Here is a 26,055-nt window from a genome sequence, read left to right as displayed (position 1 = left end):
CCTGCAAAAGATTCCTGAGGCCTTTAAAACTCCCAGCCTGGTTCATCACTCAAAACACCAATCATGGGTAAGACTGCCGACCTGACTGCTGTCCAGAAGGCCACTATTGACATCCTCAAGCAAGAGGGTAAGACACAGAAAGACATTTCTGAACGAATAGGCTGTTCCCAGAGTGCTGTATCAAGGCACCTCAGTGGGAAGTCTGTGGGAAGGAAAAAGTGTGGCAGAAAACGGTGCACAACGAGAAGAGGTGACCGGACCCTGAGGAAGATTGTGGAGAAGGGCCGATTCCAGACCTTGGGGGACCTGCGGAAGCAGTGGACTGAGTCTGGAGTAGAAACATCCAGAGCCACCGTGCACAGGTGTGTGCAGGAAATGGGCTACAGGTGCCGCATTCCCCAGACCTGGGCTACAGAGAAGCAGCACTGGACTGTTGCTCAGTGGTCCAAAGTACTTTTTTCAGATGAAAGCAAATTCTGCATGTCATTCAGAAATCAAGGTGCCAGAGTCTGGAGGAAGACTGGGGAGAAGGAAATGCCAAAATGCCAGAAGTCCAGTGTCAAGTACCCATAGTCAGTGATGGTCCGGGGTGCCGTGTCAGCTGCTGGTGTTGGTCCACTGTGTTTTATCAAGGGCAGGGTCAATGCAGCTAGCTATCAGGAGATTTTGGAGCACTTCATGCTTCCATCTGCTGAAAAGCTTTATGGAGATGAAGATTTCATTTTTCAGCACGACCTGGCACCTGCTCACAGTGCCAAAACCACTGGTAAATGGTTTACTGACCATGGTATCACTGTGCTCAATTGGCCTGCCAACTCTCCTGACCTGAACCCCATAGAGAATCTGTGGGATATTGTGAAGAGAACGTTGAGAGACTCAAGACCCAACACTCTGGATGAGTTAAAGGCCGCTATCGAAGCATCCTGGGCCTCCATAAGACCTCAGCAGTGCCACAGGCTGATTGCCTCCATGCCACGCCGCATTGAAGCAGTCATTTCTGCCAAAGGATTCCCGACCAAGTATTGAGTGCATAACTGTACATGATTATTTGAAGGTTGACGTTTTTTGTATTAAAAACACTTGTCTTTTATTGGTCGGATGAAATATGCTAATTTTGTGAGATAGGAATTTTGGGTTTTCATGAGCTGTATGCCAAAATCATCTGTATTAGGACAATAAAAGACCTGAAATATTTCAGTTAGTGTGCAATGAATCTAAAATATATGAATGTTAAATTTTCATCATGACATTATGGAAAATAATGAACTTCATCACAATATGCTAATATTTTGAGAAGGACCTGTATTTACTAACTGGAGTTGGTCTAAAACATCTAATCTTAATAGATTAGAAGGTTCTGATTGTAAAGAGACACAATGTTGAAAAGTCCAAAGAGGAGGACCATGAAGATGCATAAAGACTCCAGGCTGTTAAACTGAAACAATCCAGTCAGCAGCTGATGAGGTGTGAGTGTATTCAGGTGTGGTGTTGGCACGGCAACAGGAACAAATCGGGCGTGACGCTCTGTGTGTGTGTGTGTGTGTGTGAAGTACAGGGCGTGTCGGTCTGTTGTCATACCTGCAGGACACAGCTTACACATGAAAATATGAAGACCTCGAGGGAGGAAAAATTACAGTTCAACCCGTCCAGCTGTTTGATTTAACCTCTGTGTGAAAAATACACTCAGATGGGCTGAACTGGGGCTGATTTGAGACCGAATTGGGTCAGAACTTGGGCCTTTCTTTGGCTGAAGATTATAACACTTTTTGTTTATGAATATTTCTGGTTATTTTTGCTTCCCTCGCCTGTCTTCCTTTCCCTCTCTTCACTTGTTAAACTCATAGTTTTGTGATTTTGTGCCTCAGTTTGTTCTTATTTCATGTCTTTGTCTGTTTCATGTGGTTCTTCTGGGTTTTTCCTGCTCTTGCAGCCATTTATTGCCAGTTTCTATCCCAGCCTTCCTGCTTCAGTGATCCTTCATGTCTTGTCTTGCAGATGTTAGAGTTAAGAGTTACAACCCAGGACAGATAGGGCACCACAGCATCTGATGAGATTTTATGGTGATTTATTGAAGCCACCCTCTGAATCTTCTGCAGAGCTCAGCTGCACAGAGACATGTTTATATCAGACATCTGGATCTTCCAGTCCGTCTGAAACAGAGACCGTATTCTCCAGAGAAACGGGTTCTGTGAGACGTCTCTGTCTGTGTGGTAAAAATGGAAACATGATGGAAGACTGAGAGAAGAACTCCAGACTGTCGCCCTGCAGCCTCATTTCCTCTGACTGTGTGTGTGTTTGTGAATCACGTGTGAGTAAGTGAAGGCAGAACCTGGAGCGTGCTCAGACCTGCGGCAGGACCGGAGAGCGGTTAAAAACCCGAGCCCAGAGAGGCTCCAGCAGATTCTCTTCACAGCTGGTTTCAGGATCCACACAACATGTGGAGCAGCTGGATTTCACTCTGTGGGATTCTGGCTGCAGTTTGCTCGGTCCAGACCACCTACACCTTCTACTGTAAGTACCTGGACCTCTTCTGCTGCCTAGATTTGGTTCTGTTGATTCTTCTGCAGCGTGTAAGCTTCATGTTTACAGAAACATCATGAACAGCAACTGTCTTCCTTTATTAGAACTTTTTATCAATAGATAAACTGATTGTTGGAGGCAACCCAGAACCAGAAGCCGGTTCCAGACGAGGCTGATGTTCTTTTATGAATAGAAGAAAGATCAGAACTTGAACTCTTTGCTGATTCTTGACCGAAGGGTTCTGTTGACGTTCAGAATCTCAACTGATGCCATCAGGTTTTCATTAGTTATGAATGTTAAACGTATTAATGGTGCCGTTAGGAAGGACAGCAGCAGGTCCAGTTAGAGACGAGGTTTTGTTTAGTTGATTTAAGTAAAGGTTCCGTAGCTGAAGGATCCAGACCCAGAAGAAACCTTAAAGTCACTAAAATATGAGCTTTGGTTTTATTTTGCTGTAAAAGTTCACATGAAGTCTGCCGAGAGGCTCGTGGACCAGAACTTTTTGTTGCAAAGAGCTGCTGAAGTGATATTTCTGTTTTTATGTTGGAGCAACTATTAGATGACCTCCTCAGATGATTCCTTCACCCATCAGTAGATCTGTTAGAGACAACCTCCGGTTGGAGCTGAGACTGTAGAGAGAACATCTGCAGAGCAGCGATTTGGGTTTCCGTTAAAGTGGGTCATGGAGCTGGAGATGTTTGTTCTGGTTCCTCTGTTCTTATTTGGACCAAGGGTGATCTATGCCTCAGGTTCTGTTCCACAGTGATGGATAAAATAATGGTCTTATCTTGAAGCAGTCAGAGAGTCGACTGATTCTATTTAAAACTAAAGTCAGAACTTTCAGAACATCATGATGATGAGCTGGTTCTGAAGGTCCACAGCTTGGCTTGGATCTTAGATTGACATGGACACACCTGTGGAGAAGTGAAGAAGGGAAAACAGCTTTGGTTTGTCAAACATTATAAAAAATATGTACAGTGATCAGGCATAACATTATAACCACCCAGAAGGGTGTTGGTCCCCCTAGCCTGCTGGACTCCATCAGACCTCTGAAGGTGTGCTGTGGTATCTGGCATCAAGATGTTAGTAGCAAGTCCTGAAAAGGTCCAAGGTGGGTCTAGCACATCCCACTGATGTTTGGTTGGATTCTTCACCACATTTATTAGATACTGACCCCTGCAGATTCTGTGACCCAGACGTCTAGACATAACGGCCATAATTTAATGCCTGATTGTTGCTGCTGGTCCAGTGGTGAAATAAACCTAAATGACTGCAGGTCCTGTTGTTTCCATTCAGAACATTTAAATAAAAAAGTTCCTGCGTCGACCTGCAGCTGAAAGGTGAAACTTTAAACCTATGATTTCATGACTCGGTTCGACTGATTCAGACACAACAAGAACTTTAATTACAACAGCAGGAAGGAAACTCAACATAGAGGCAGGGCAAACAGAACCAGCAGAAACGGGCCACCTTCCTTTAGAACAAACAAACGATTTTTTTTTCTGCAGTGAAAACAAAACAAACTAAAAAAATAAAAGAAAAACAACAAACTTGTTAATTTTCCCAGATTTTAAACCATCAAAGCCGGAGGTAAAATAAAACTATATTTTTAAATTCCCAGCAGCTTTTCCTCACTTCTGCAATAAGCGCTCATGTCCTCAGATCACCGCGTAGCTGCAGGGAGGGTGAGGCCGCTCTGCCACCCTGCTTCAGCCGTCAGACGGGAGCTGCCTTCCCCTCAGGGTCAGACGTTTTAGCTGCTGCGAATGAAGACGTAGCAGAGAAGAATTTAGATGTGCTGACACATGATTGAAGGAAATGAATGACCTGCTGCAAACTCGGTTCCTCAGGAAGCAGAGAACCCTGCTGCAGAACCTAAAAACTCTACAGCTGTGAGGTCCGCTCTGGACCATGATGAGGTCCCCTATGAGCAACCAGAAAAACATGAGGAGCATCATCTAAAGGTTTAGTATTTCTAGGATTCAGACCCTGTTACAGACGTCAGGAGTGTGTGAAACATGCATGGATGGAGGACCCATGGTCCAGTTGGGATGCAGGTTGGTCCACATGCAGAGCAGAGAGGGGGGTGTAACATCAGAACCAGTGTAAGTCAGAGCTCAGCAGAACCATCAGTAGAAACCAGCGGGTGTGTGGTATTATTCTGCTCTGGGGTGTCTGCCGGGTCCAGTACCTGAGTCCAGATGGGAGGCGAGAATGCCAACAGGTTCTGTCTAATCTGTTTTGGGCCACCAAAACTTTCTCCATATGTGTGATTGGGTCACTGCAGGATACACAGCTAGGCCCAAAAGTATTCACACCCCTGGCAGATTGAGATCTGAAATGATTTTCTTCCAGCAGGAAGGTTGTTTCTGGTCACCAGACAAAGTTCTGTTGAAGATCATAAAACCAGATCAACCTAATAAATAGTTATCTGTTTTATTCATTTTAATTTAATTAAAATATTTACCTCCTCTTCAGTGATAAATGGAAACATCTTGATTCTTGTGACATTTGATGATTTATCTGTGGTGATGATCTCCAAGTCTCTGAGGTGGAATGCCTTCCTTACCATCACCCTAATCTTTAGCTACCTCCTCAGATTCTCTATCAAAGAGTCAGGTTAGGACTTGGACTAGACCGTTCCAATGTTAATTATGAGCTCCAGCCACAAGAAAGCTGATGGTCACTTTAAAAGATGACTGAAATCTGCCAGGGGTATGAATAATTTAGAGCTTCATGGTTTTGGATCTGTTCTGGATCTGCATGCTCCTTGGAAACTGAATAATGTCCATCCCCATCACTGGTCTTCTTGTAGACCAAGTTACCTCCAGAACTGTTCTAATAAACCTGATGCTTCATTAGTTGTTTCCTGTTATTCTTCATTTATGAGCGACGGCGTGATTAAATTTAGACTTAAACAACCAAAATAAATGCAGGCGTTCTTCTTCCAAACACCTGCAGAAGAAGACATCAGGAATGCATTTCTTCAAACCAAATGTATAAAAGCCAGAAACATCTTTTCCATGGAGAGTGTTCTTTAATCTAATGTTTCCTTCTACCTGTTTTAGTAAAACACGTCTGACATCATCAGAGCAACATCCCAGATTAACACCTCATGCAGGGAAGAGTCTGTGTGAAATCTCATGATAAAGTGTAATGAAATCAGAGCCAGACTCATTTCAGAGGGAAGAAGGTGTTAAAAGGAGGAATTCCTAGAAACTGTTGATGGTTCTGTTCATAAAGCAGAGGAGAGGTGGGTTCTGTACATCCAAATTGTTGGGAAAACAAATTCCTCTCTCTGTGGGCGTGTCCAGGTTTCTCACCTGGCTTCAAACGCAGCTTCAGGTTCCTGAAAGCAAAAGTGGATTTTCTTTGTTTGTTCCTGAAAGTAAAGGAGAAAAGTGGAAACTTTTGTACCGTTAGGATCCAAACTGATGCAGTTTTCCTCACTAGAATAAAAGCTAAAAAGGTGGAATATTTCCGTTTGTTTCAGGAAACGTGTTTCCAGCTGGAAATGAAGTTTAGAGCTCTGCTGCTGTAACTGTTCCTGTAAATCTGCAGCACTGGTTCTGGGTGTGGCTCTTATTTATTCTTCCCTCCGGCAGGTAAAAACAGAACAGAGCCTCAGACCCGAGTTATGAAATCTGTTCTTTCTGAGCCGGTTCTGACGTGCGTGTTGGAAACCGTCCCTTTAAGACACAACACCTGAGATCATCTCAGGGGAGCATGAACTGTTATCAGTCGGTGAGTCAGGGGCAATAAAGCGCCGGAGTGCTCTGATCCGTTTGGGTCAGCTGAATCACAGGCTGACCTCAGACAGGCACGCCTTAAACTCACCTGAGGCCTCAGACTGTGAATCAGAGGCTGAAAGGTTAAAGCTGGTTTTATTTATCAGGCTCAGCTTAAACCTGAACACAGAAGATTAAATGGGTTCATTTCTAATGATACGTTTTAATATCTCAGTTTGTCCTTCCTGGATGTGAAATAATAATATATCTTTGTCTCTTTAAAAGGAAACCGAACCGGGTCAGAAATCGGTTGGTATTTATTATCCTGGAGCCTAAAAGCAGAAGAAGGTCCTGCTTCATTAATGCTTTTCCATCATTTTGTTTGAAAAGTTAAATAATTTGAGATGTTGAAGCTCGGCTTCATATTTAGTCGTTTCAACCTAGAAAAGTTTTCTTCAGATTGACTGAAAATCTTCCAACCATCCCTGATGAGCTCATTACTGTAAGAGATGATCCGAAACCGAACCGTGAAACTGGACCTAATGAGAAATATTATTATTATTATTCAGAGCATAATCCTGAGCGTTCACACAATCGGATTATAAGATAAAACTAGTTTAGTTAATTTAGTTTGGTTCATTCAAATAGCCCGGAATCCCTGCTGCAGAACCAGTTCTGATATTTTTTGTTGGTTCTGATCTTGGAGGCTGTGAAGAACGTTTAAATCCAAACCGTTAATATTTTTAGTTGTAATAAATTCTTGCTATCCCAGCTGCATCTGTTGCACCAATAAAGTTACAGACGTGTTCAGCCAGGGCTGCACGGTGGCGCAGTTGGTAGCACTGTTGCCTTGCAGCAAGAAGGTCCTGGGTTCGATTCCCGGCCAGGGGTCTTTCTGCATGGAGTTTGCATGTTCTCCCCGTGCATGCGTGGGTTCTCACTGGGTACTCCGTCTTCCTCCCACAGTCCAAAGACATGACTGTTAGGTTAATTGGTCACTCTAAAATTGACCTTAGGTGTATGAGTGTGTGTGGTTGTTTGTGTGTTGCTCTGCGATGGACTGGCGACCTGTCCAGGGTGTATCCTGCATCTTCCCCATAGACTGCTGGAGACCCACGACCCACTATGGAATAAGCGGTAGAAAATGACTGACGGACGTGTTCAGCCAGTGGAGCATCTTAATGGTGAGATGTTGGCTCATATCTCCAAGCTGCTGTGAAGCTTCTTGCTCCATCTAATCTGTAGAACATAGAAACATAAATGAGAAAATGTTCTGGCAGGTCATCATCTCTGCTCTGGTTCGCCACTAAATGCTGTTTATCTGAGGATGAAGCAGCAGCTTGCAGAAACCCATCCTGTCCTGAACTCTGAGGTGTTTCCTCAGACCAGGCGATGGCTGGTTCAGGCTGAGCTCAATGGACCACGGTAATTTATCTGCAGAACTTCAGCTTGGTACTATCAGCTCCACCAACCACAAAACCCACGAGGATCATTGTCCTCCATCAACATCCATGATGATGTCACTGGTTTCCAGTTCAGGAAGTGGGAACTAAAAGTGCTGAAGGCAGAAGAAAGTGACTGACGTCACTAAAGCTGCAGTTCAGCTCCAATCTCATTTAAACAGATTTAAAACCGACTTTAATGGAAAAAGATAAAGGTCAAGTTTCACTTGCAGCAATGGAAAAATTAAACTCAAGTTTCAGGTCCTAAAAACCTGCAGTTAGAGAAGGAAAATGTTTTCTGTTCAACACTGGATGACAGAGTTGGCTGAAAACTGGAAGCTGAAATGTCTCCATGTAAAGAAAAACTCTTACTTATAAATAATAAGAGCTGAAAAACAGTTCAGAGGAACCTTCAGCCTCTTGTTTCATCCTGCAGCAAAGGTCCGATGTGAATGTAACGGCAGGGCCCGGTACTGCCTGCAGGACGCCTCAGGTCTGCGCTGCGTGGACTGCCGAGGAAACACCGAGGGCCGACACTGCGAGCGCTGCAAAGATGGCTTCTACCAGCAGGGGGCGGGACTGAGCTGCACGCCCTGCAGCTGCAACCCTACAGGTGAGCGCTCACCTGTCCGTGTGACGTCATCATGTCTGCAAAACAGGCTGAAAGTGTTTTCCCTGCAGGTTCGGTCGGTGACATTTGTGACAGCAGGGGGCGCTGCAGCTGCAAGGAAGGTGTCACCGGAGACAAATGTGAGCGCTGCCCCGATGGACCGATCGGGCCGAACGGCTGCAGACAGAGGTGGGAAAACGGGTTGGCTTCATGCTACGAGATGAACGGAATTTATCAACAGCTTCTTTTATTATTATTATTATTATTCAGTTGTTTTCATTTTAATAATCTTTCTCTCCATGAAATTCAGCTTATATTCAATTCAATTCAATTCAGTTTATTTATATAGCGCCAATTCACAACACATGTCGTCTCAAGGTTCTTCACAACAGTCAGGTTCATACATTCCAGTTAATCGTAATCATTGAACAGTTCAGTCAGATTCAGTTATTTATTCAAATTGGATAAAAAGTTTTTCTATCTAAGGAAACCCAGCAGATTGCATCCAGTCAGTGACTTGCAGCATTCACTCCTCCTGGATGAGCATGTAGAGACAGTGGACAGTCACTGGTGTTGACTTTGCAGCAATCCCTCATACTGAGCATGCATGTAGCGACAGTGGAGAGGAAAAACTCCCTTTTAACAGGAAGAAACCTCCAGCAGAACCAGAACCAGGCTCAGTGTGAGCGGCCATCTGCCACGACCGACTGGAGGTTAGAGAGAACAGAGCAGAGACACAAAGAGAACAAAGAAGCACTGATCCAGGAGTACTTTCTATGGGAAGGAAAAGTAAATGTTAATGGATGTAGCTCCTTTAGTTGTTTCATCTAGAAAGAAAGAACAGATAAACTCTGATCCAGTTTTCAAGGTTAGAGTCTGAAAGAGAGAACATAGAGTTAGTTACAGTAGAAGCTCAGTCAGTAGCCATGTCTAGGAGAGAGAAAGGGTTAAACACTGAAAGACAGGGTCATGTGGATCATCTGTAGAAGGTGAGCATTAAGTTGTTGCCAGCAGAAGCTCGGACGATGCCCCTCTCCAGAAAGGTGTCACAGGTAAACACAGAGTCAGGCCAGGTGTAGCTTCTAGGAAGAGAAAAGAGAGAACAAAGTTAAAAGCTGAAATAACAGCAAATAATGCAAAATTGGAGAGTAGTGTGAGAATGTAGCAAAGAGGGTGAAAGTGGTCATTATGTCCTCCAGCAGCCTAAGCCTATAGCAGCATAACTACAGAGATAGTTCAGGATAAACTAAGCCACTCTAACTATAAGCTTTATCAAAAAGGAAAGTTTTAAGCCTAGCCTTAAAAGTAGACAGGGTGTCTGCCTCACGGACTAAAACTGGGAGCTGGTTCCACAGGAGAGGAGCCTGATAACTAAAGCTGCCTCCCATTCTACTTCTAGAGACTCTAGGAACCACCAGTAAACCTGCAGTCTGAGAACAAAGTGCTCTGTTAGGAGCATATGGACCAATCAGATCTCTGATGTATGATGGAGCTAGATCATTAAGGGCTTTATATGTGAGGAGGAGAATTTTAAATTCTATTCTGGATTTAACAGGGAGCCAATGAAGGGAAGCTAAAATAGGAGAAATATGATTTATCTTTTTAATTTTCATCAGAACTCTTGCTGCAGCATTTTGAATCAGCTGAAGGCTTTTAACTGCATTTTGTGGACATCCTGATAGTAAAGAATTACAATAGTCCAGACTTGAAGTAACAAATGCATGGACTAGTTTTTCAGCGTCACTCCTGGACAGGATATTTCTAATTTTGGCAATGTTCCGGAGATGAAAGAAGGAAATCCTAGAAACCTGTTTAATATGGGATTTAAATGACATGTCCTAGTCAAAGATAACACCAAGGTTTTTAACTTTATTATCAGAGGTCAATTTAATGCCATCCAGGTTAAGTGATCAACTAAGCAGTTTCTTTTTTAAAGACTCCGGTCCAAAGACGACAACTTCTGTCTTGTCTGAATTTAGAAGCAGAAAATTTAAAGTCATCCAAGTTTTTATGTCTTCAAGACATGCTTGTAGTCTATCTAACTGGTTGGGTTCATCAGGATTTATGGATAAGTAAAGCTGAGTATCATCAGCGTAACAGTGAACATTTATCCTATGCTGCCTGATAATTTGACCTATTGGAAGCATATATATAGTAAAGAGAATTGGCGCAAGTACTGAACCCTGTGGTACTCCACAATTAACCCTGGAGTTTAAAGATGATTTATCATTTACATGAACAAACTGGAATCTGTCAGACAGATAAGATTTAAACCAGCCTAGCGTTGTTCCCCTGATCCCTACAACATATTCCAGCCTTTCTAAGAGAATATTATGGTCGACTGGATCAAATGCAGCACTGAGATCTAACAGAACCAGAACAGACACAAGTCCATTATCTGAGGCCATAAGAATATCATTAGTGACTTTCAGCAGAGCTGTTTCAGTGCTATGATGAGCTCTGAAACCTGACTGAAACTCTTGTGGTTTCAGTGGTTCTGATCCATTTACTAAGGATAGATTAATCATATCTAAAATGGGTCTGGTAATCAGAGGGAACACTTCCTTAAATAATTTGGTTGGGATTGGGTCTAACATACAAGTTGAAGGTTTAGATGAAGCTAATATTTCTGATAACTCAGGAAGCTCCACAGGATCAGAACAGTCCAAACACAGATCAGGTTCTACAGTTATTTCCAATGTTGTCTCACTTGCTGAGGATGAAGTAATCATCTTCAGGAGTATGTCAAAGATTTTATTTTTGATAGAATCAATTTTATTTAAGAAGAATCCCATAAAGTCATGACTGCTAAGAGCTAAGGGAATGGATGGCTCAACAGAGCTATGACTCTGTGTAAGTTTAGCAACTGTACTAAAGAGAAACCTTGGATTATTCTTGTTCTCTTCTATTAATGATGAGAAATAAGCTGTTCTAGCTTGGTGAAGTGTCTTTTTATACAACAGTAGATTATTTTTTATTGTGTTTTTGTTTATACTTTCCGCACATTTTCCTTTGCTTTTGTTTTGCTGTCGACTGAAAGTCCGTCAGAATAATAATAATAATAATATAAAAATAACAACTACAACAAATATTTTTACATGTTTTAGGTCAGATTTAATTTAATTTAAATCTTTTTAATGCTAGAAAAGTCAAATTCATAGTTTAAAAAAATCTGGCGCCGGTGGAAAAGGGCCCTTAGTGTCTGACATGACTTTATTCTCCACCAGGTGGCAGTATTTTCAACATAGAAAATCAAACTGAGTAAAGGTTGAAACACAGACGTTTAAAACTCATAGGAATATTTTTTCCTCTGACTGATGTAGAGTTTGGAGTTTTTGGATTTCTTATAATCCAGATAAATAGTTTCACTTTGTCAAAGTTCGTTGTTTTGATATATTTTTTTACTATAACCAAGGATAAAGATTGTTGTTGTCCAACCAGAACTCATTAAACTGGACCTAAAGAAGAATTTGGCTGGAGTGAATGGTAGTGATTTTTATGACTAGTGGCCTGTTTTTACAGTATGTAGACAGGAAATGGGCAGAGAGAGAAGTGGGGAGACATGCAGTAAAGGTGCCGGGGTCGGGAATTGAACCCTGGACTCACCCCGGACATTTGGACTCATAGAGGGTACTGTTTAATGAATTTATGTTGCAGCAGATGTGCAGGCTTGTGTTTTATCTTAAGCAACATTCACTCTTTCTGATATTAGTTATATGAGATGCTTGTGGTTTTCACATGAGGAGTAATTATCTCCAACCTTTAAAAGTCATTCGGATCAGAGTTCATTTTTCAGGCCCAGAGATCCTGTTCCTGGTTCACCTCAGACATCCTGCTTGTTGTTTTCAGACGTCAGGAAAGAGAGGATTCTGGGAGTTTGACTCTGCCGTGTTTCTGTTACGGACACAGTGAGCAGTGTTCTGCACAGCCTGGTTACTCCATCTACAACATCTCCTCCACCTTCAGTACAGGTAACGCCACACCATCCAAATCCCCACACAGAGATAAATACATATGGGTTTACCAGGTGGTTCTGACCTGCTGTGTTTCAGGTCCGGAAGGTTGGACGGTGGGGACAGTCCAGGGTATGACTCCTCAGGATGTTCTCTTCCGCTGGACACCGAAACACCAGGACCTTGAGGTGATCTCCAAACAAAGCCTGCCGGCTTACCTGCAAGCACCAGGTGAGACAAGCTCCTCCTCCCCTGGGTCCTTCACGGTTTCCTCCTCTTATCTTCTGACCAGGTGTTTCCTCTCATGTCCTGCAGACGTTTACCTGGGGAACAAACTGCTGAGTTATGGTCAGAACTTCTCCTTCTCACTGCGTTTGGACCGCGGCGTTCGGTACCCGTCTACAAACGATGTGATCCTGGAGGGCGCCGGTCTGAGAGTCGCTGCCTCTTTGGGTGACCTGAGATCCATCGTCCCATGTGGGAAGAAGATCAGCTACACCTTCAGGTCAGAAACCTGTTTCTCTCTCTGTGAATGACATCACCCTTGATCTGATAAGCCCCGCCCACATGGAGCTTCAGAACAGTTGGGTTTAAGGCCTCATTGGTTTCCTGATGTTTCTGACATGAGCTCAGGATTAGTTCTCATCCAGATCTTTCACAGAAGTGCAAACATTCCTGAGTGGAGGAATCTTGTGACCTGCTGAAACATGTGGAGACTCACGCTTTGTTTGTTTTGGCTTCACTGGCTGGAAACATCATGTTTGCTCCAAGAAGGGAGCTTGATGGTTCAACAACCACCTGATATCTTGACGAAAACATGAAGAACTAAACTGAAGCTGCAACAACTGGACCGATTACATCTGTTCTGGTTCTGCAGGTTTAATCTGAGGAATGATGACAGCGTTAAAAGAGTATCTCCTGACCTTCAGCTTCAAAAGCTGTTTCCACAGCTTGAGTTTTCTGTTTTTTCTGAATAGGCTGGACGAGCAGCTCAGCAGCAAGTGGAGGCCTCAGCTTTCCTCATCCGAGTTCCAGAAGCTTCTCCAGAACCTCACAGCCATAAAGATCCGGGCCACATTTGGAGAAAATGGTGAGATTCTTCGCGACTCTCTTTCTTATTCTTATTTCGTATTTTAATGTCATTTCATGTAAATGTGTTTAATTTGTTTAAGGTTGTTATGCAGGGTACCTCCAGGATTTTAAAAGGAAATAAACATATAAATGAAGATGAAAGACAAGTTCTTCCTGATGGGATGTTTGGATCTTTTAAAACACACTGATGTCCACCAAAGATCTGTTTTAACCTTCATTTCATGCTGTTCCTCTGTTTCACTGAGTTAGGACATCCAGGATCTAGACTGATCCTGGATGTCCTAACTCAGTGAAACAGATGCTGACGCCTCCTTTATTTATGTTGCAGCATCTTCTGAATCAAACTGCTGAGTTGCTGCTGCTCATGGTTAGAGGTGGACCTGATTTCACCTTAATGTGACTTTTCTAACAGCTGTCCCTCTGACCAGCATTAGAAGCAAAGTAACCGAGGAAAAACGCGTAAAAATCGGGATCGAGTGTTTTGTCCGCCGTGGGTCTTGGTTGCTCATTGAGCTGTCTCATTCCTTCAGGACGTGGTTACCTGGACAACGTGAACCTGGTGTCGGCACGGCGTGGAGATGGCGTCCCAGCCAGCTGGGTTCAGACTTGCAGATGTCCACCAGGATACGAGGGTGACTTCTGTGAGCGCTGTTCGGCCGGGTTCAGGCGCAGGGTCCCGTCAGCAGGACCTTTCAGCGGCTGTGAGCCTTGCAGCTGCAGGGGCGGCAGCTGTGACCCCCAGACCGGAGACTGTTACTCTGCCGACGAGACTCCCGGCGAGCAGAGCTGTTCAGAGGGGTTTTACAGAGACCCGATGCAGCAGGGGGACTGTGTGAGGTGTCCCTGTCCAGAGAGGACATCCTGCTTTCTGGCTGCTGGAGCTCTGGAGCCTCAGTGTCTCCGCTGTCCACCGGGGACCATTGGTGAGACCAAAAGGAATTGGACTTTTAGGACCCAGTTTTGGCATGGCAGATTGAATAATGTAAATGTTCTGTGTGTCCCCTCAGGGTTTTACTGCGACACCTGTCGGGAGGGTTTTTACGGTGACCCTGTAGGTCTTCTAGGCGTGCAGCGACCCTGCAGACCCTGCAACTGCAACGGTCACATTAACGTCGGCACGGCAGGAAGCTGCGACCGCTCCAGCGGAGAATGTCTGCGGTGTTCAAACAACACGACCGGACGGTTCTGTGAGAACTGTCTGAGAGGGTTCTACCACAACCGATCCACCGATGCCTGCAAACGTGAGGGCAGAATTCTGGCCGGAGTTTCAGTCTTCAGAGTGAAACCTTTCAGGCTTCGGTTCCGTATCTAAACCTGAGAAATGTTTCTCCTGTTTGACTCTTTGGCAGCTTGTAACTGTGACATCCAGGGCTCCGAATACGACCAGTGTGATGACTCGGGTCAGTGTCGGTGCCGACCGGGCTTCGAGGGTCTGAGGTGTGATCGACCCAACTGTCCCACCTGTTTCAGCCCCATCCAAAAGAAGGTGGCTCCAATCTCTGATTGGTTGTTTTATGGCGTTCGTGGTGAATAATTCAAAGGTTCTGGGGTTGTCTAGCGCCCCCTGCTGGCAGGAAGCTGGCCGCTACAGTTTGTCCTAAAACAAGGATTTTTCAGCTCAGACCAGAATTCCTCAACAAAACCAAAGACCTAAAGTCACCTGAATATGTTCAGACGATATAAATAAATCAGGGTTTATTCAGATTTTTGAAGAACATTTATTTGCTCCTCAGTTAAAACAGGAATAATAGAAGAAGAGCAGATCATCCCAAAGACAGAAGCTCCTCCTGAACTCTGGTACCCTATCCTGAGTTACTTTAACCTTTAACCTTTAGTATTAGATGCACCATGTTGTTCTGAGATGGTCTGTTTTTTTAGAATATTAGATAAAGAAGCTTTTATTCCAGGGTTCAGACATGCAGGTTTACAGGTCCTTCTCAAAAAATTACAATTAAATTACCCAAAATTCCTATCTCACAAAATTAGCATATTTCATCCAACCAATAAAAGAAAAGTGTTTTTAATACAAAAAACGTCAACCTTCAAATAATCATGTACAGTTATGCACTCAATACTTGGTCGGGAATCCTTTGGCAGAAATGACTGCTTCAATGCGGCGTGGCATGGAGGCAATCAGCCTGTGGTACTGCTGAGGTCTTATGGAGGCCCAGGATGCTTCGATAGCGGCCTTTAGCTCATCCAGAGTGTTGGGTCTTGAGTCTCTCAACGTTCTCTTCACAATATCCCACAGATTCTCTATGGGGTTCAGGTCAGGAGAGTTGGCAGGCCAATTGAGCACAGTGATACCATGGTCAGTAAACCATTTACCAGTGGTTTTGGCACTGTGAGCAGGTGCCAGGTCGTGCTGAAAAATGAAATCTTCATCTCCATAAAGCTTTTCAGCAGATGGAAGCATGAAGTGCTCCAAAATCTCCTGATAGCTAGCTGCATTGACCCTGCCCTTGATAAAACACAGTGGACCAACACCAGCAGCTGACACGGCACCCCAGACCATCACTGACTGTGGGTACTTGACACTGGACTTCTGGCATTTTGGCATTTCCTTCTCCCCAGTCTTCCTCCAGACTCTGGCACCTTGATTTCTGAATGACATGCAGAATTTGCTTTCATCTGAAAAAAGTACTTTGGACCACTGAGCAACAGTCCAGTGCTGCTTCTCTGTAGCCCAGGTCAGGCGCTTCTGCCGCTGTTTCTGGTTCAAAAGTGGCTTGACCTGGGGAATGCGGCACCTGTAGCCCATTTCCTGCACACGCCTGTGCACGGTGGCTCTGGATGTTTCTACTCCAGACTCAGTCCACTGCTTCCGCAGGTCCCCCAAGGTCTGGAATCGGCCCTTCTCCACAATCTTCCTCAGGGTCCGGTCACCTCTTCTCGTTGTGCAGCGTTTTCTGCCACACTTTTTCCTTCCCACAGACTTCCCACTGAGGTGCCTTGATACAGCACTCTGGGAACAGCCTATTCGTTCAGAAATGTCTTTCTGTGTCTTACCCTCTTGCTTGAGGGTGTCAATAGTGGCCTTCTGGACAGCAGTCAGGTCGGCAGTCTTACCCATGATTGGGGTTTTGAGTGATGAACCAGGCTGGGAGTTTTAAAGGCCTCAGGAATCTTTTGCAGGTGTTTAGAGTTAACTCGTTGATTCAGATGATTAGGTTCATAGCTCGTTTAGAGACCCTTTTAATGATATGCTAATTTTGTGAGATAGGAATTTTGGGTTTTCATGAGCTGTATGCCAAAATCATCCGTATTAAGACAATAAAAGACCTGAAATATTTCAGTTAGTGTGCAATGAATCTAAAATATATGAATGTTAAATTTTCATCATGACATTATGGAAAATAATGAACTTTATCACAATATGCTAATTTTTTGAGAAGGACCTGTATGATCATTCAGATGGAACCACCCCTATGTTCTGAAGATCTGAAACCTTCACCAGAGAAACGCATCAGTGTCACAACCAATGAGCTACAAGAAGCAGAAATCATTATCAACATCCATGAAGTCTCAAATAAATACATCACAGTAAAAGTACATCAGTACTTCAGAAAATAACTTCAAGTAAATCTTTTAGAAAATGTATTTTATTACTGCAAAAATATTGAGTAAAAATGTTGTTTCAGTTTAAAACATGAATTGGTGATCTAACTGTTTGCATATAGTAGTAGAAAGCCTTTATTTTGGTATAATACAGTAATATAGTAGGGTAACCACACCACCTTCACCGTTCCCGCCATGATGTTGTTTTGTCAACTTGTTGCTTCTTTGTTCTGAGGTTTTTTACAATCTCAAACTGTATCCTGCTAAGGATAAAGTGTGAAATATGATTTGTTTCCCTCTACTTACCTAATGTGGCCTCTTTTCTCATCTAACAAGGGCAGCACCTGTGAGTGGGCAGCAAAGCCTCGGTGACCCGTCCTCCCTTGTCTTGTATCATGATGTATGTTTGGATGGGTTCCCCTCGGGGATCAATAAAGTATCTTTGAATTGAATTGAATTAATAGAATATAGTTGTATAGATACGATATAAAACAGCAGCTTTAAGGTTTTTCCTGATGACATTTTATGGTTTTTTACCTGGAAACAAATGAAAACCTTTTCATGACTCATGCTGCTGTTATTGGTGTTTTTACACCTTGTGTCACTTCAAACTTTCTTTTTCTTAACATTCAGGATAAAATTTACCTGAACTTTGGCTCATTTTTCATTTCCATCCATTTAATTACAGCCAAACACTTCGAAGTGTTGGATGTTCTGCAAACAGCTGCAGGTAAAACTCAGTCTAAAGTATTTTTCTCTGCATCAGATGGAGGGTTACGCTGCCAAACTGAAGGAGCTGGAGATTCTGGTTTCTGAATCGGGCCGAGTTGTGACTCACCAGGAGATTGAGGCGGTTCTGAGAACGATGGAGGAGCTGGTAAACAACCTGCAGGAGAACAGCAAGCAGCTCACAGGTTAGAGAAGGACCTAATTTCTCTGGCGGATTTGTCTCTGATGACGTATAAAAACAGTTCAGGCGATGGAAGTAAAATCACCCGGATTCATATCAGGAATGCAGCTTCATTCTCTGTTTCTAATGTTTCTGTTTTAATTATCACTAAACTAACCATAAAAACTTTATAATTTATTTTTGACCTGCTGAATACAGAAAGTCATGTTCACCCTTTAATAATTTAAGTAGCTTTATTTTGTTATTTCTGGGAATTTGAGCTTAATCTCATTTCCTTTGTTCTGGAACACAAATGTATAATGTAAAATAAATGTTTTTTATTTCCTAAATCAAATCATTACCTTTTTTTTTTTTTTTTTTTACAAACACACCAAATTTAGTTAAAAATGTGAAAAAAACTGACGAGAAGATTTCATTTTCCAAACTGGACCTCTGTCAGCTGCCTCTAGTGGAGGTTAAAAGGAACTGCAGCTGAACGTGTTGAAAAAGTTTCGTCTGATAAAATAAAACCTTTAACTGGATGATGTTTCACATTCCTGTTTAACAGAGACGGAGAAGATCCTGCAGGGTCGTCTGTCGTCCATCAGCAGCAGTCAGCTGACAGCAGGACAGGAGATCCAGAACATCTCCGAGATATCCAACCACATCAGGCAACAGCAGCAAACCTTCAGGTCAAAGGTGGAGGAGGTGGAGACGCTGATGGATGAGATGAGACGCCAACTGGAGGAGGCCAGAACCAAGGTCCAGTCAGCGGTAAGACTTCACAACAATCCAACATAGATCTGAGACATGCAGCACATCTCAGGAACACAGAGGAACATGAAGACTTCATGCTGGTCAGATATTAACATGAGAGCTGGAGCACATTCATCCTGACTGGTTTCATCTGTTTGCTGTTAGGAGCTTCCTCTCCTAGATGACCCCCAGAGTTCAGACAGTCTGTCTTCACTGGTGCAACTGGCAACAGAGCTGGCTGAGAAGTAAGATCTGGGTCCATGATGTCATCTGGTTCTCCTTCACCTTCTTCATCATCACTGCTGCTGACCTTCTCTGTTTTACCTTCCAGACACAAGACGACGGCCGACTCTGTGGAGCAAACAGCCAACAAGGCTCTGAGTGACTCGAAGGAGAGTCTGGCTCTGGTCCGAACGCTCATGACCAGAGAGAACAAAGTGAAGGAGCTGATTGGAGATCTGCAGACCCTGTGAGTAGATCCTGCTGCCCTCAGAGTCTCCTGATGATCCAAAGTCATTCATTTTCATAACACAACTCTGCACCACAAACTACATACTGTTTTAGAGTCAAAAAGAACCGAAAGACGAACCCAAACATGAGGCCAAGCATGGATCATAAGGAGAACATTTTGGACCTTTCCTCGGTCCGTTCATTTCTCCACTGCTTCAGTTAAGATGTTTATGCTCCAAAGTAATTAAGATAATTAACTGAGAATAATGGGGCTGCACGGTGGCGCAGTTGGTAGCACTGTTGCCTTGTAGCAAGAAGGTCCTGGGTTCAATTCCCGGCCCGGGGTCTTTCTGCATGGAGTTTGCATGTTCTCCCTGTGCATGCGTGGGTTCTCACCGGGTACTCCGGCTTCCTCCCACAGTCCAAAGACATGCCTGTTAGGTTAATTGGTCTCTCTAAATTGCCCTTAGGTGTATGAATGAGTGTGTGTGTGGTTGTATGTGTGTTGCCCTGTGATGGACTGGCGATCTGTCCAGGGTCTACCCTGCCTCTCGCCCATAGACTGCTGGAGATAGGTACCAGCTCCCCTGCGACCCACTATGGAATAAGTGGTAGAAAATGACTGACTGACTGAGAATAATGTTTCTCTCAGAACAGTTAGGGAGTTGCTCTTCTTCTCCAGCTCCTTGGTGAGGTTCCCCAGGGTTCCATCTTGGTTCCCCTTCTCTTCATTTTGATGATGTTGTAGCTTTGACCCATTTTTAGAACATATAGTATTAATTTTCATTGTTTTGCCGATGATATCCAAGTCTGTCTGTCCATTAAATTTTATAGCAAAATCTACTATCATTAAACTGTCTAGAGACATAAAACTTGTTGAAGTAGAACCTTCTAAGATGTAATGAAGACGAGATAAACGTCATTTGGTTTGGAAAACCCAAATCCTAGCAGTTCAGTTCTTGGTGTAATGCTTGACGTGGTCCTCAGGCTGGAAAAACAGATCAGAGCTGTTCTAAGATCAGTTTTCTACCAGCTAACAGTTATTATCAGGGTGAAGCCCAATCTACGTGTGAAAGATCTGGACCAGTCGTATCTCCATCTTCTGTACCGTCTACAGAAGATGTCAGTAATTTAACCAGCAATAAGACAGGTGAGCTTCTCTTTACTGGCTTCCTGTCTGTTTTTGGATTGATTTTAAATGTTATTTATTTTTAATGCTTCTTATGGTTTAGTTAAGATTTCCACAGAACTAGGACCACTTTTACACCCCTGACTAAACTCATCTTCTCACCTTTTGCTTCTGTTTCCACTGCTGGTTAGACTCTAGTAGAGGTATATTTCTGTTTTATCAGCTTTTTTGTATTTATTGTTACTTTGAAATGGATTTTATTGCTTCTCGTTATATTTTTACCTTGACAGTGAAGCACTTTAATCAGCTTTAGTTGCTTTTAAATGTGCTAGATACATTTTATTCCATTTTTATTCTAATTTAGCCTCTTTTCTCCTGGAACAATCTGTGTGAGATTCTGAGGCCAAGATGGCAGCATTATAAACCTGAACAAACCAGTTGAAGCAACTGGGAGTTGAGGTTAAAACAGTGGAATCTGAACCCTAACATCCAGACTGGTGGAGTCTTAAAACCAGTTAAACCACTTCACTCCACCCAGTCTTTTCAAATCTTCTTATCTTTCTGAACAAATAAAATGTTCGAAACAATAGAAAAATAAACATATGAAACGGTGTGTGGGCTAAATAATGATGCATTCTGTGGACGTATCGATGTTCTTTTAAGGCTTGGTAGGACGTTCTGGTCAGGTTGGGAAAAATCTTTCTCAGGACCAGAACTTTTAAGGAGAAATGCAGATCAACCAGAGGTTTCTGTGAGTTTGGGGATAAAAATTATTTTAAATTTCAGGAATGATTGAGTATAGTCTCCTGTCTGCATCCAGCTATGATCAGACCTCAGCAGATGTTAAACATTTGGAGAAGCGGGCTGGTGGTCTGAGCGACGAAGCCAAGCAGGAGAGCAAAATGGCCGACAGCATGCTGAAAGACATCTCCAGGTTGGAAAAGAACCTCCCTCCATCGATGAAGGTAACAGGAGCTAAAAATCAACATCTGGATTATTAACCACCTATTCAAGTCTCTGAGGCAGAGTTGTTTCATGTTGCTCAGGGGGATGTGGACGCCATGGTTACCAGGCTGGATGGGTTGAAGGAGGCGGTGGAGAGGAACATCTCGGCCGTGGAGGATCTGCTGGATGCTGTGGAGGAAGACAGGACGATTGCTGAAGACCTGTTGGACAAAGGAAAAACTGCCCAGCAGGTATGGACCAATCAGAAATCCAGCTGAAAACATAAGTCTGTCAAGATATTTTAATTATGGATAATAAAACATAACCCGGTAAGTCTGGGAGCGTTTGCTGGAGGTTCCTCCTCAGATCAGCTGATCTTTGTCTGCAGGAGTTCAACAAGCTGCTGGACAGAGTCAACGATGCTAAAAATGAAACCGAGAAGGTTCTGCAGAGCATCAGAACCAACAACGACGACCTGGACAGCACCCTCAACACCCTGAGAGGTACAAACGCCCGCTGAATGGGCAATAGGTGGCGCTATGGGATCATTTCACATGCATGTAGTACGCATGCATGGTGATCATTTTCACTTCAGAAACATTTTCCTGGATAGGAGGCTTCAGCTGAATATCAACCAAAGATCGTTCCATCTTGAACGGTCAGAACTGTTCTGCTCCTGTGAAAATGACTCATTTTATAACTGATAGCAGAAAGCGACTCATAAAAGTTGTTCTGATCCACAGCATTTTATTATCAACTGTAAAAAGATCAACCAATCATAATTCAGCTCTGACATCTTTTCTAATCTCCATCTTTAAGCGAACCAAAACCCAGCAACCAAAACGATCTGCAGTTCCAGCCCAGAAACCAGGACCAGAACATGTTCAGCCCATCAGTACCTGATGCCTTTGGGCTGGGGTTTGCAGAGTTAAACGTTTTGGTCGAGTTCATCAAACATTTTATTTTTACCCTTTTTCTAAACATTGAAACATTGGCTTCTAATACAGAGATCTTTTACTATAGACAGGTAAAAGTAACCAAGCAGTGGATCAGTAATCCATCTGGCAGTTGTCTTCTGCACATTTGAGATCAGGACACCAAGGAGGGATTTTCCAACTCCTCCTGGAAGGTCCCAAGGATGTCCCAGACCAGAAGGCCCCTTCAGTGAGTTCTGGTTCAGCCCTGAGGTCTCCTCCCTGAGAGACGCACATGAAAAACCTCCATAGGGAGGCATCAGGAAGGCAACTTTGGCTCCTTCTCCACCACCACATAGCTCTATCTATCCATCATCTTCCAACTAGAAGCTTTCCCTTGAGGCAAAGAATCACCCAGACCCTGAAGTAGCTCTCAGACATAGAGGAGCCAACTCTTTCCACAGCTTTGGACCACTCTGTACACACTAAAGGTCAAAGACACAAACAGAACCACATCATCTGCATAAAGCATGCATAAATTAATGAAACCCCGAGGTTTCCAATCCAGAGACCCTTCTCTATACGGTCATGAACCAGAACAGAACCCCTATCCCTGCTGCCTCTGGCCAGTCAGAAATCATTAACTGAGTCAGCGATGTCCTGCACACAAATCCGCATCATGGAGCCAAAGGAGGCGTGTGCTGAAACTCAGTTGGGTTGATAAAAAGTGTTACACCAGAAATGAGAGTTGAACAGATTTCAGACACATGAGGCCATATTGGTTTCCAAGCAAAGCTACAACTGTAGAAACAACCTTGGCTGAAGTCCAGCGATCTTCAACACAACCTGAACGATGTGTGGTAATGGTGAGAACTGATGTGAGTTCTGCACCAGTCCGCCCAGTCTCGGTTTGTTTTTTCCCTAAATCAGCCAGCTGGTCACTCGTCGCTACACCTCGTCCTCAGGCCAGGCGGGGGTGTAGACCCAGGATATCATTGAGCTTCATTAATTCTTTTCTAACTTCATTGTTTGTGTTTCCCAGGTTTTGATCAGCAGATCAGTGACAGCAAAGCTCTGGCTGATGGAGCCATCAAACGTCTTCCAAGCATCAACTCCACCATCCAGGAAGCTGTTCGTATAAACGGCGAGACACAGTCTGCTCTGGACAAAGCGTCCAAAGATTACAATAACGCCATGGGAACCATCAGCATACTGGACAACCTGGCCGACCGCCTCGAGGTAAAAGCAACAATTAGACTTTAATGGAGGTGTGTTCATGGCTCAGATGATTCAATACATTTCAAGATTTTATGTTTTTTCTCCTTTTCCATGAAGATGCGTCACCTGCTTGTAAAAAAAAAACCCCATTTAATTTAAAAATCTGTAATTAAGAATCACTTTGACCTTTAAACACATTCAGTAAGTTTAACAGACCTACTCTGATGTTAGTAGCTGACTGTGAGCGCCCCCTGCAGGCTGAGTATCAGCTGCTGTTTCTTACATGATTCAGGCCCTGGCTGCTCTTCTCTTCTAATAAATATTACTTTCAGGATCTTCTGACTGTAAACAATGAAAACATCAACATTCAGAAGATCCTGAGTGCGGCTGACGCACTGCTGGGCTGGAGTCCTTTTAAATCCTCTGTTTTCAGTCCCACTGTTGGTCTTTTCCTCCCGGTCCGGAAAATCTTTAGCTAAAATTTAAAGTTTAATAAAAAAAAGTTTTTTACTTGGAATAGGCCATGTGATGATGCCCCCAGCCAGAACGTTCAAACTTTACTCAGCATCAGAGACTTTACTACATCCAACCAGAACTGGACTTTCACTGTAGCTCTAGCTCCAGGGTTTTGGAGGAGCCAACAAAGTTTATTTTTGCCATTTTATTTAAAAGGTTGTTTCATAAATATTGTGTTTATAAGTTTCCAGAAAAAGTCAATATTTGTTGGATTTTTGTGCCGATAACAACAAAACTGGTTAATAATACCAAACCCTCAGTAGCTTCTTCATTGGTGTATTTCAGTGACGTATTACACCGCCACCTACAGGCCGGGCATAGAACTGGCACGGTTTGGAAATAATGGATGGAGGGATCATTTTCATGGATAAAAATCCATGAAAATGAAGGAACAAAGATTGCTGTGGAAAAATTGAGATTTAATGAGTACTTGGCCTAAAACCCTGTGGTTGATCTGAACCTGCCAGTCTGTTGTAATTTACATGCGTTAAAGAACTTTCACAGACAGGGCCCCAAATCTGGCTGCAGCCCAGGGGCCCAAATCCTGCTTTAATCAGAAAACAAATGGTGGAAAATAGCAGGATCCTTCTGCCTGTTTTCCAATCTAAAGAAGATCTCTTCAGGGATACTGCTCAGGAATCTTTGTTTTGGTGGAAAACATCTTCAGTTCTCGGGTTCTGTAACGTAATGTTCTGATGTTATCCCTCAGAAAGCAGTTGGGTCGCTGCCACCTTATGAAGGTTTGGTGGATGAAGCCAGCAGACTGAACAAGGAGGCCAAGGATCTGGAGAGCAGGACAAAGCAGACATCTGAAGATCTAGAAGAGGAGCTGAAAGAGGCGGACAGGCTGGCTGCTGATGCTGAGGAGGTAACCTTCGGTGACAAACATGAACTGTCAGCGATAAGAAGCTGGAAACAAATATTACTGATGTTTTTCCTGCAGGCAGCTGCTGGGGCAACTTCAGCGTTCATCAACGCCAAACAGAGCAGGACCGCCGTGCAGGAAATGCTGCGAGTCATTAACACCATGCTGACCAACCTGAGTACGTTCTGCACGTTCACATGATGTTTGTGATGAGCTCAGCCTGCAGAGCATCCTCACACTGCGCTCATATATCTCAGTCTGGGTCATTCAGAGACGTTTTTCTGTCCTCAGACAACTCCGCCCCCGTGGATGAGGAGCAGCTGAGGAAGCTGGAGGAGACTCTGGCCAAAGCTGAGAAGGATGTGGTGGGTCGTCTGAGACCTCGGCTGCAGGACATGGAGGAGCAGGAGGAGGCACACCGCCGCCGGCTGACCGCCATCAACGTGGACATCGACAGAGTCCTGGCAGATATCGCTAACCTGGAAGACATCGTGAGGACCATCCCCAGCGGCTGCTTCACCAACCCGCCCATCGAGGAGGCCTGAGAGGCATCGCCAGCTCAGACTTGGTATCTCCTGACCTTCTGAGAGGTTTTATCTGCTGCAGTGATGAGTTCCTGCCATATGAACAGAAACCGGGTCGGTGGGGCTGTGTGTAGACCCACTGACCCGGCTCAAAAACACAGCTCTGCTCATTGATGGTTTCAGATTATTTTTTATAAAGAAATAAAAGCGCCCAAACTTGTTGTTCCACCTCTGACTTCTCCTAATTCAGAACAATTAACACCAGAGAAAAAGTTTTGAATATTTTTAACAGTTGATATTTTAGCATTTTTAGACAATCAGACGCCTTTTATGAAACATGTTCATTAAATTAGTTTTTTTCAGAATTTTGACATAAATTTAACAAAGTTTTCCGAATAAACTGAGGACTTTATCTTCATCCGTCGCCACAGTTTGAAAGTTTAACTTGAAGCCGTCCAAACGTCTCCACCTGAGTCCTCTGTTACCATGGAAACGGTACTGTCCTGGTGTTTCATTGGTTGCAGTTTATTAACAGATCTCTGTGTTATATTTATTTGTGAATAATGAGGAAGAGGTGAACAACCTTAAAGTCTTAACGAACTTTCTGCAGGTTAGTGGAGCCTTTTGAGGTGTTTCCATGAATTAATCGATTATAAATGAATAGATTATTGTTTTACTGTGTGATAATCAACAAGTGAAATAGATTGCTTTATTTTTCTGTATTTATAACTGTATATACTCATATCATTTTTTTGTCTCTTATAAATTCAATTTTTTATTAGTTTTGTTACCAAAAGTGTTGGATCACTGAACAGCAGAAAATATTTATGTTTCCTGATTGATTTAAAATAAAATCAGTTTCTTTTATCACATTCTGGTTTCTGTTTAGTTATACAACATATGACTTAGTTAATTAGTTAGTTAGTTAATTCTCTTAGTTACCCTG

The 26,055-nt window shown here is 43.3% G+C and overlaps 1 protein-coding gene across 1 annotated transcript; it reads left to right on the top strand.

The window, feature by feature from the left end:
• The first annotated feature begins 1,605 nt into the window (after window positions 1-1,605).
• On the top strand, window positions 1,606-25,981 carry lamc2 (laminin, gamma 2). The gene is made up of 21 exons (XM_047368266.1): window positions 1,606-2,511; window positions 8,127-8,303; window positions 8,372-8,489; window positions 12,150-12,271; window positions 12,353-12,484; window positions 12,569-12,758; window positions 13,231-13,343; window positions 13,876-14,268; window positions 14,353-14,586; window positions 14,695-14,831; window positions 17,670-17,817; window positions 18,361-18,566; window positions 18,714-18,793; window positions 18,880-19,017; window positions 20,948-21,092; window positions 21,174-21,323; window positions 21,461-21,575; window positions 23,029-23,225; window positions 24,430-24,588; window positions 24,664-24,763; window positions 24,877-25,981. Exons 1-21 carry the CDS (start codon window positions 2,436-2,438, stop codon window positions 25,128-25,130), a joined length of 3,384 nt encoding a protein of 1,127 aa, XP_047224222.1. The 5' UTR covers window positions 1,606-2,435; the 3' UTR covers window positions 25,131-25,981.
• The last annotated feature ends 74 nt before the right edge of the window (window positions 25,982-26,055 follow it).

This window comes from Girardinichthys multiradiatus, chromosome 6 (assembly GCF_021462225.1).
Source record: "Girardinichthys multiradiatus isolate DD_20200921_A chromosome 6, DD_fGirMul_XY1, whole genome shotgun sequence".
NCBI classification, from domain to species: domain Eukaryota; kingdom Metazoa; phylum Chordata; class Actinopteri; order Cyprinodontiformes; family Goodeidae; genus Girardinichthys; species Girardinichthys multiradiatus.
This window is presented reverse-complemented; position numbering and strand designations above follow the sequence as displayed.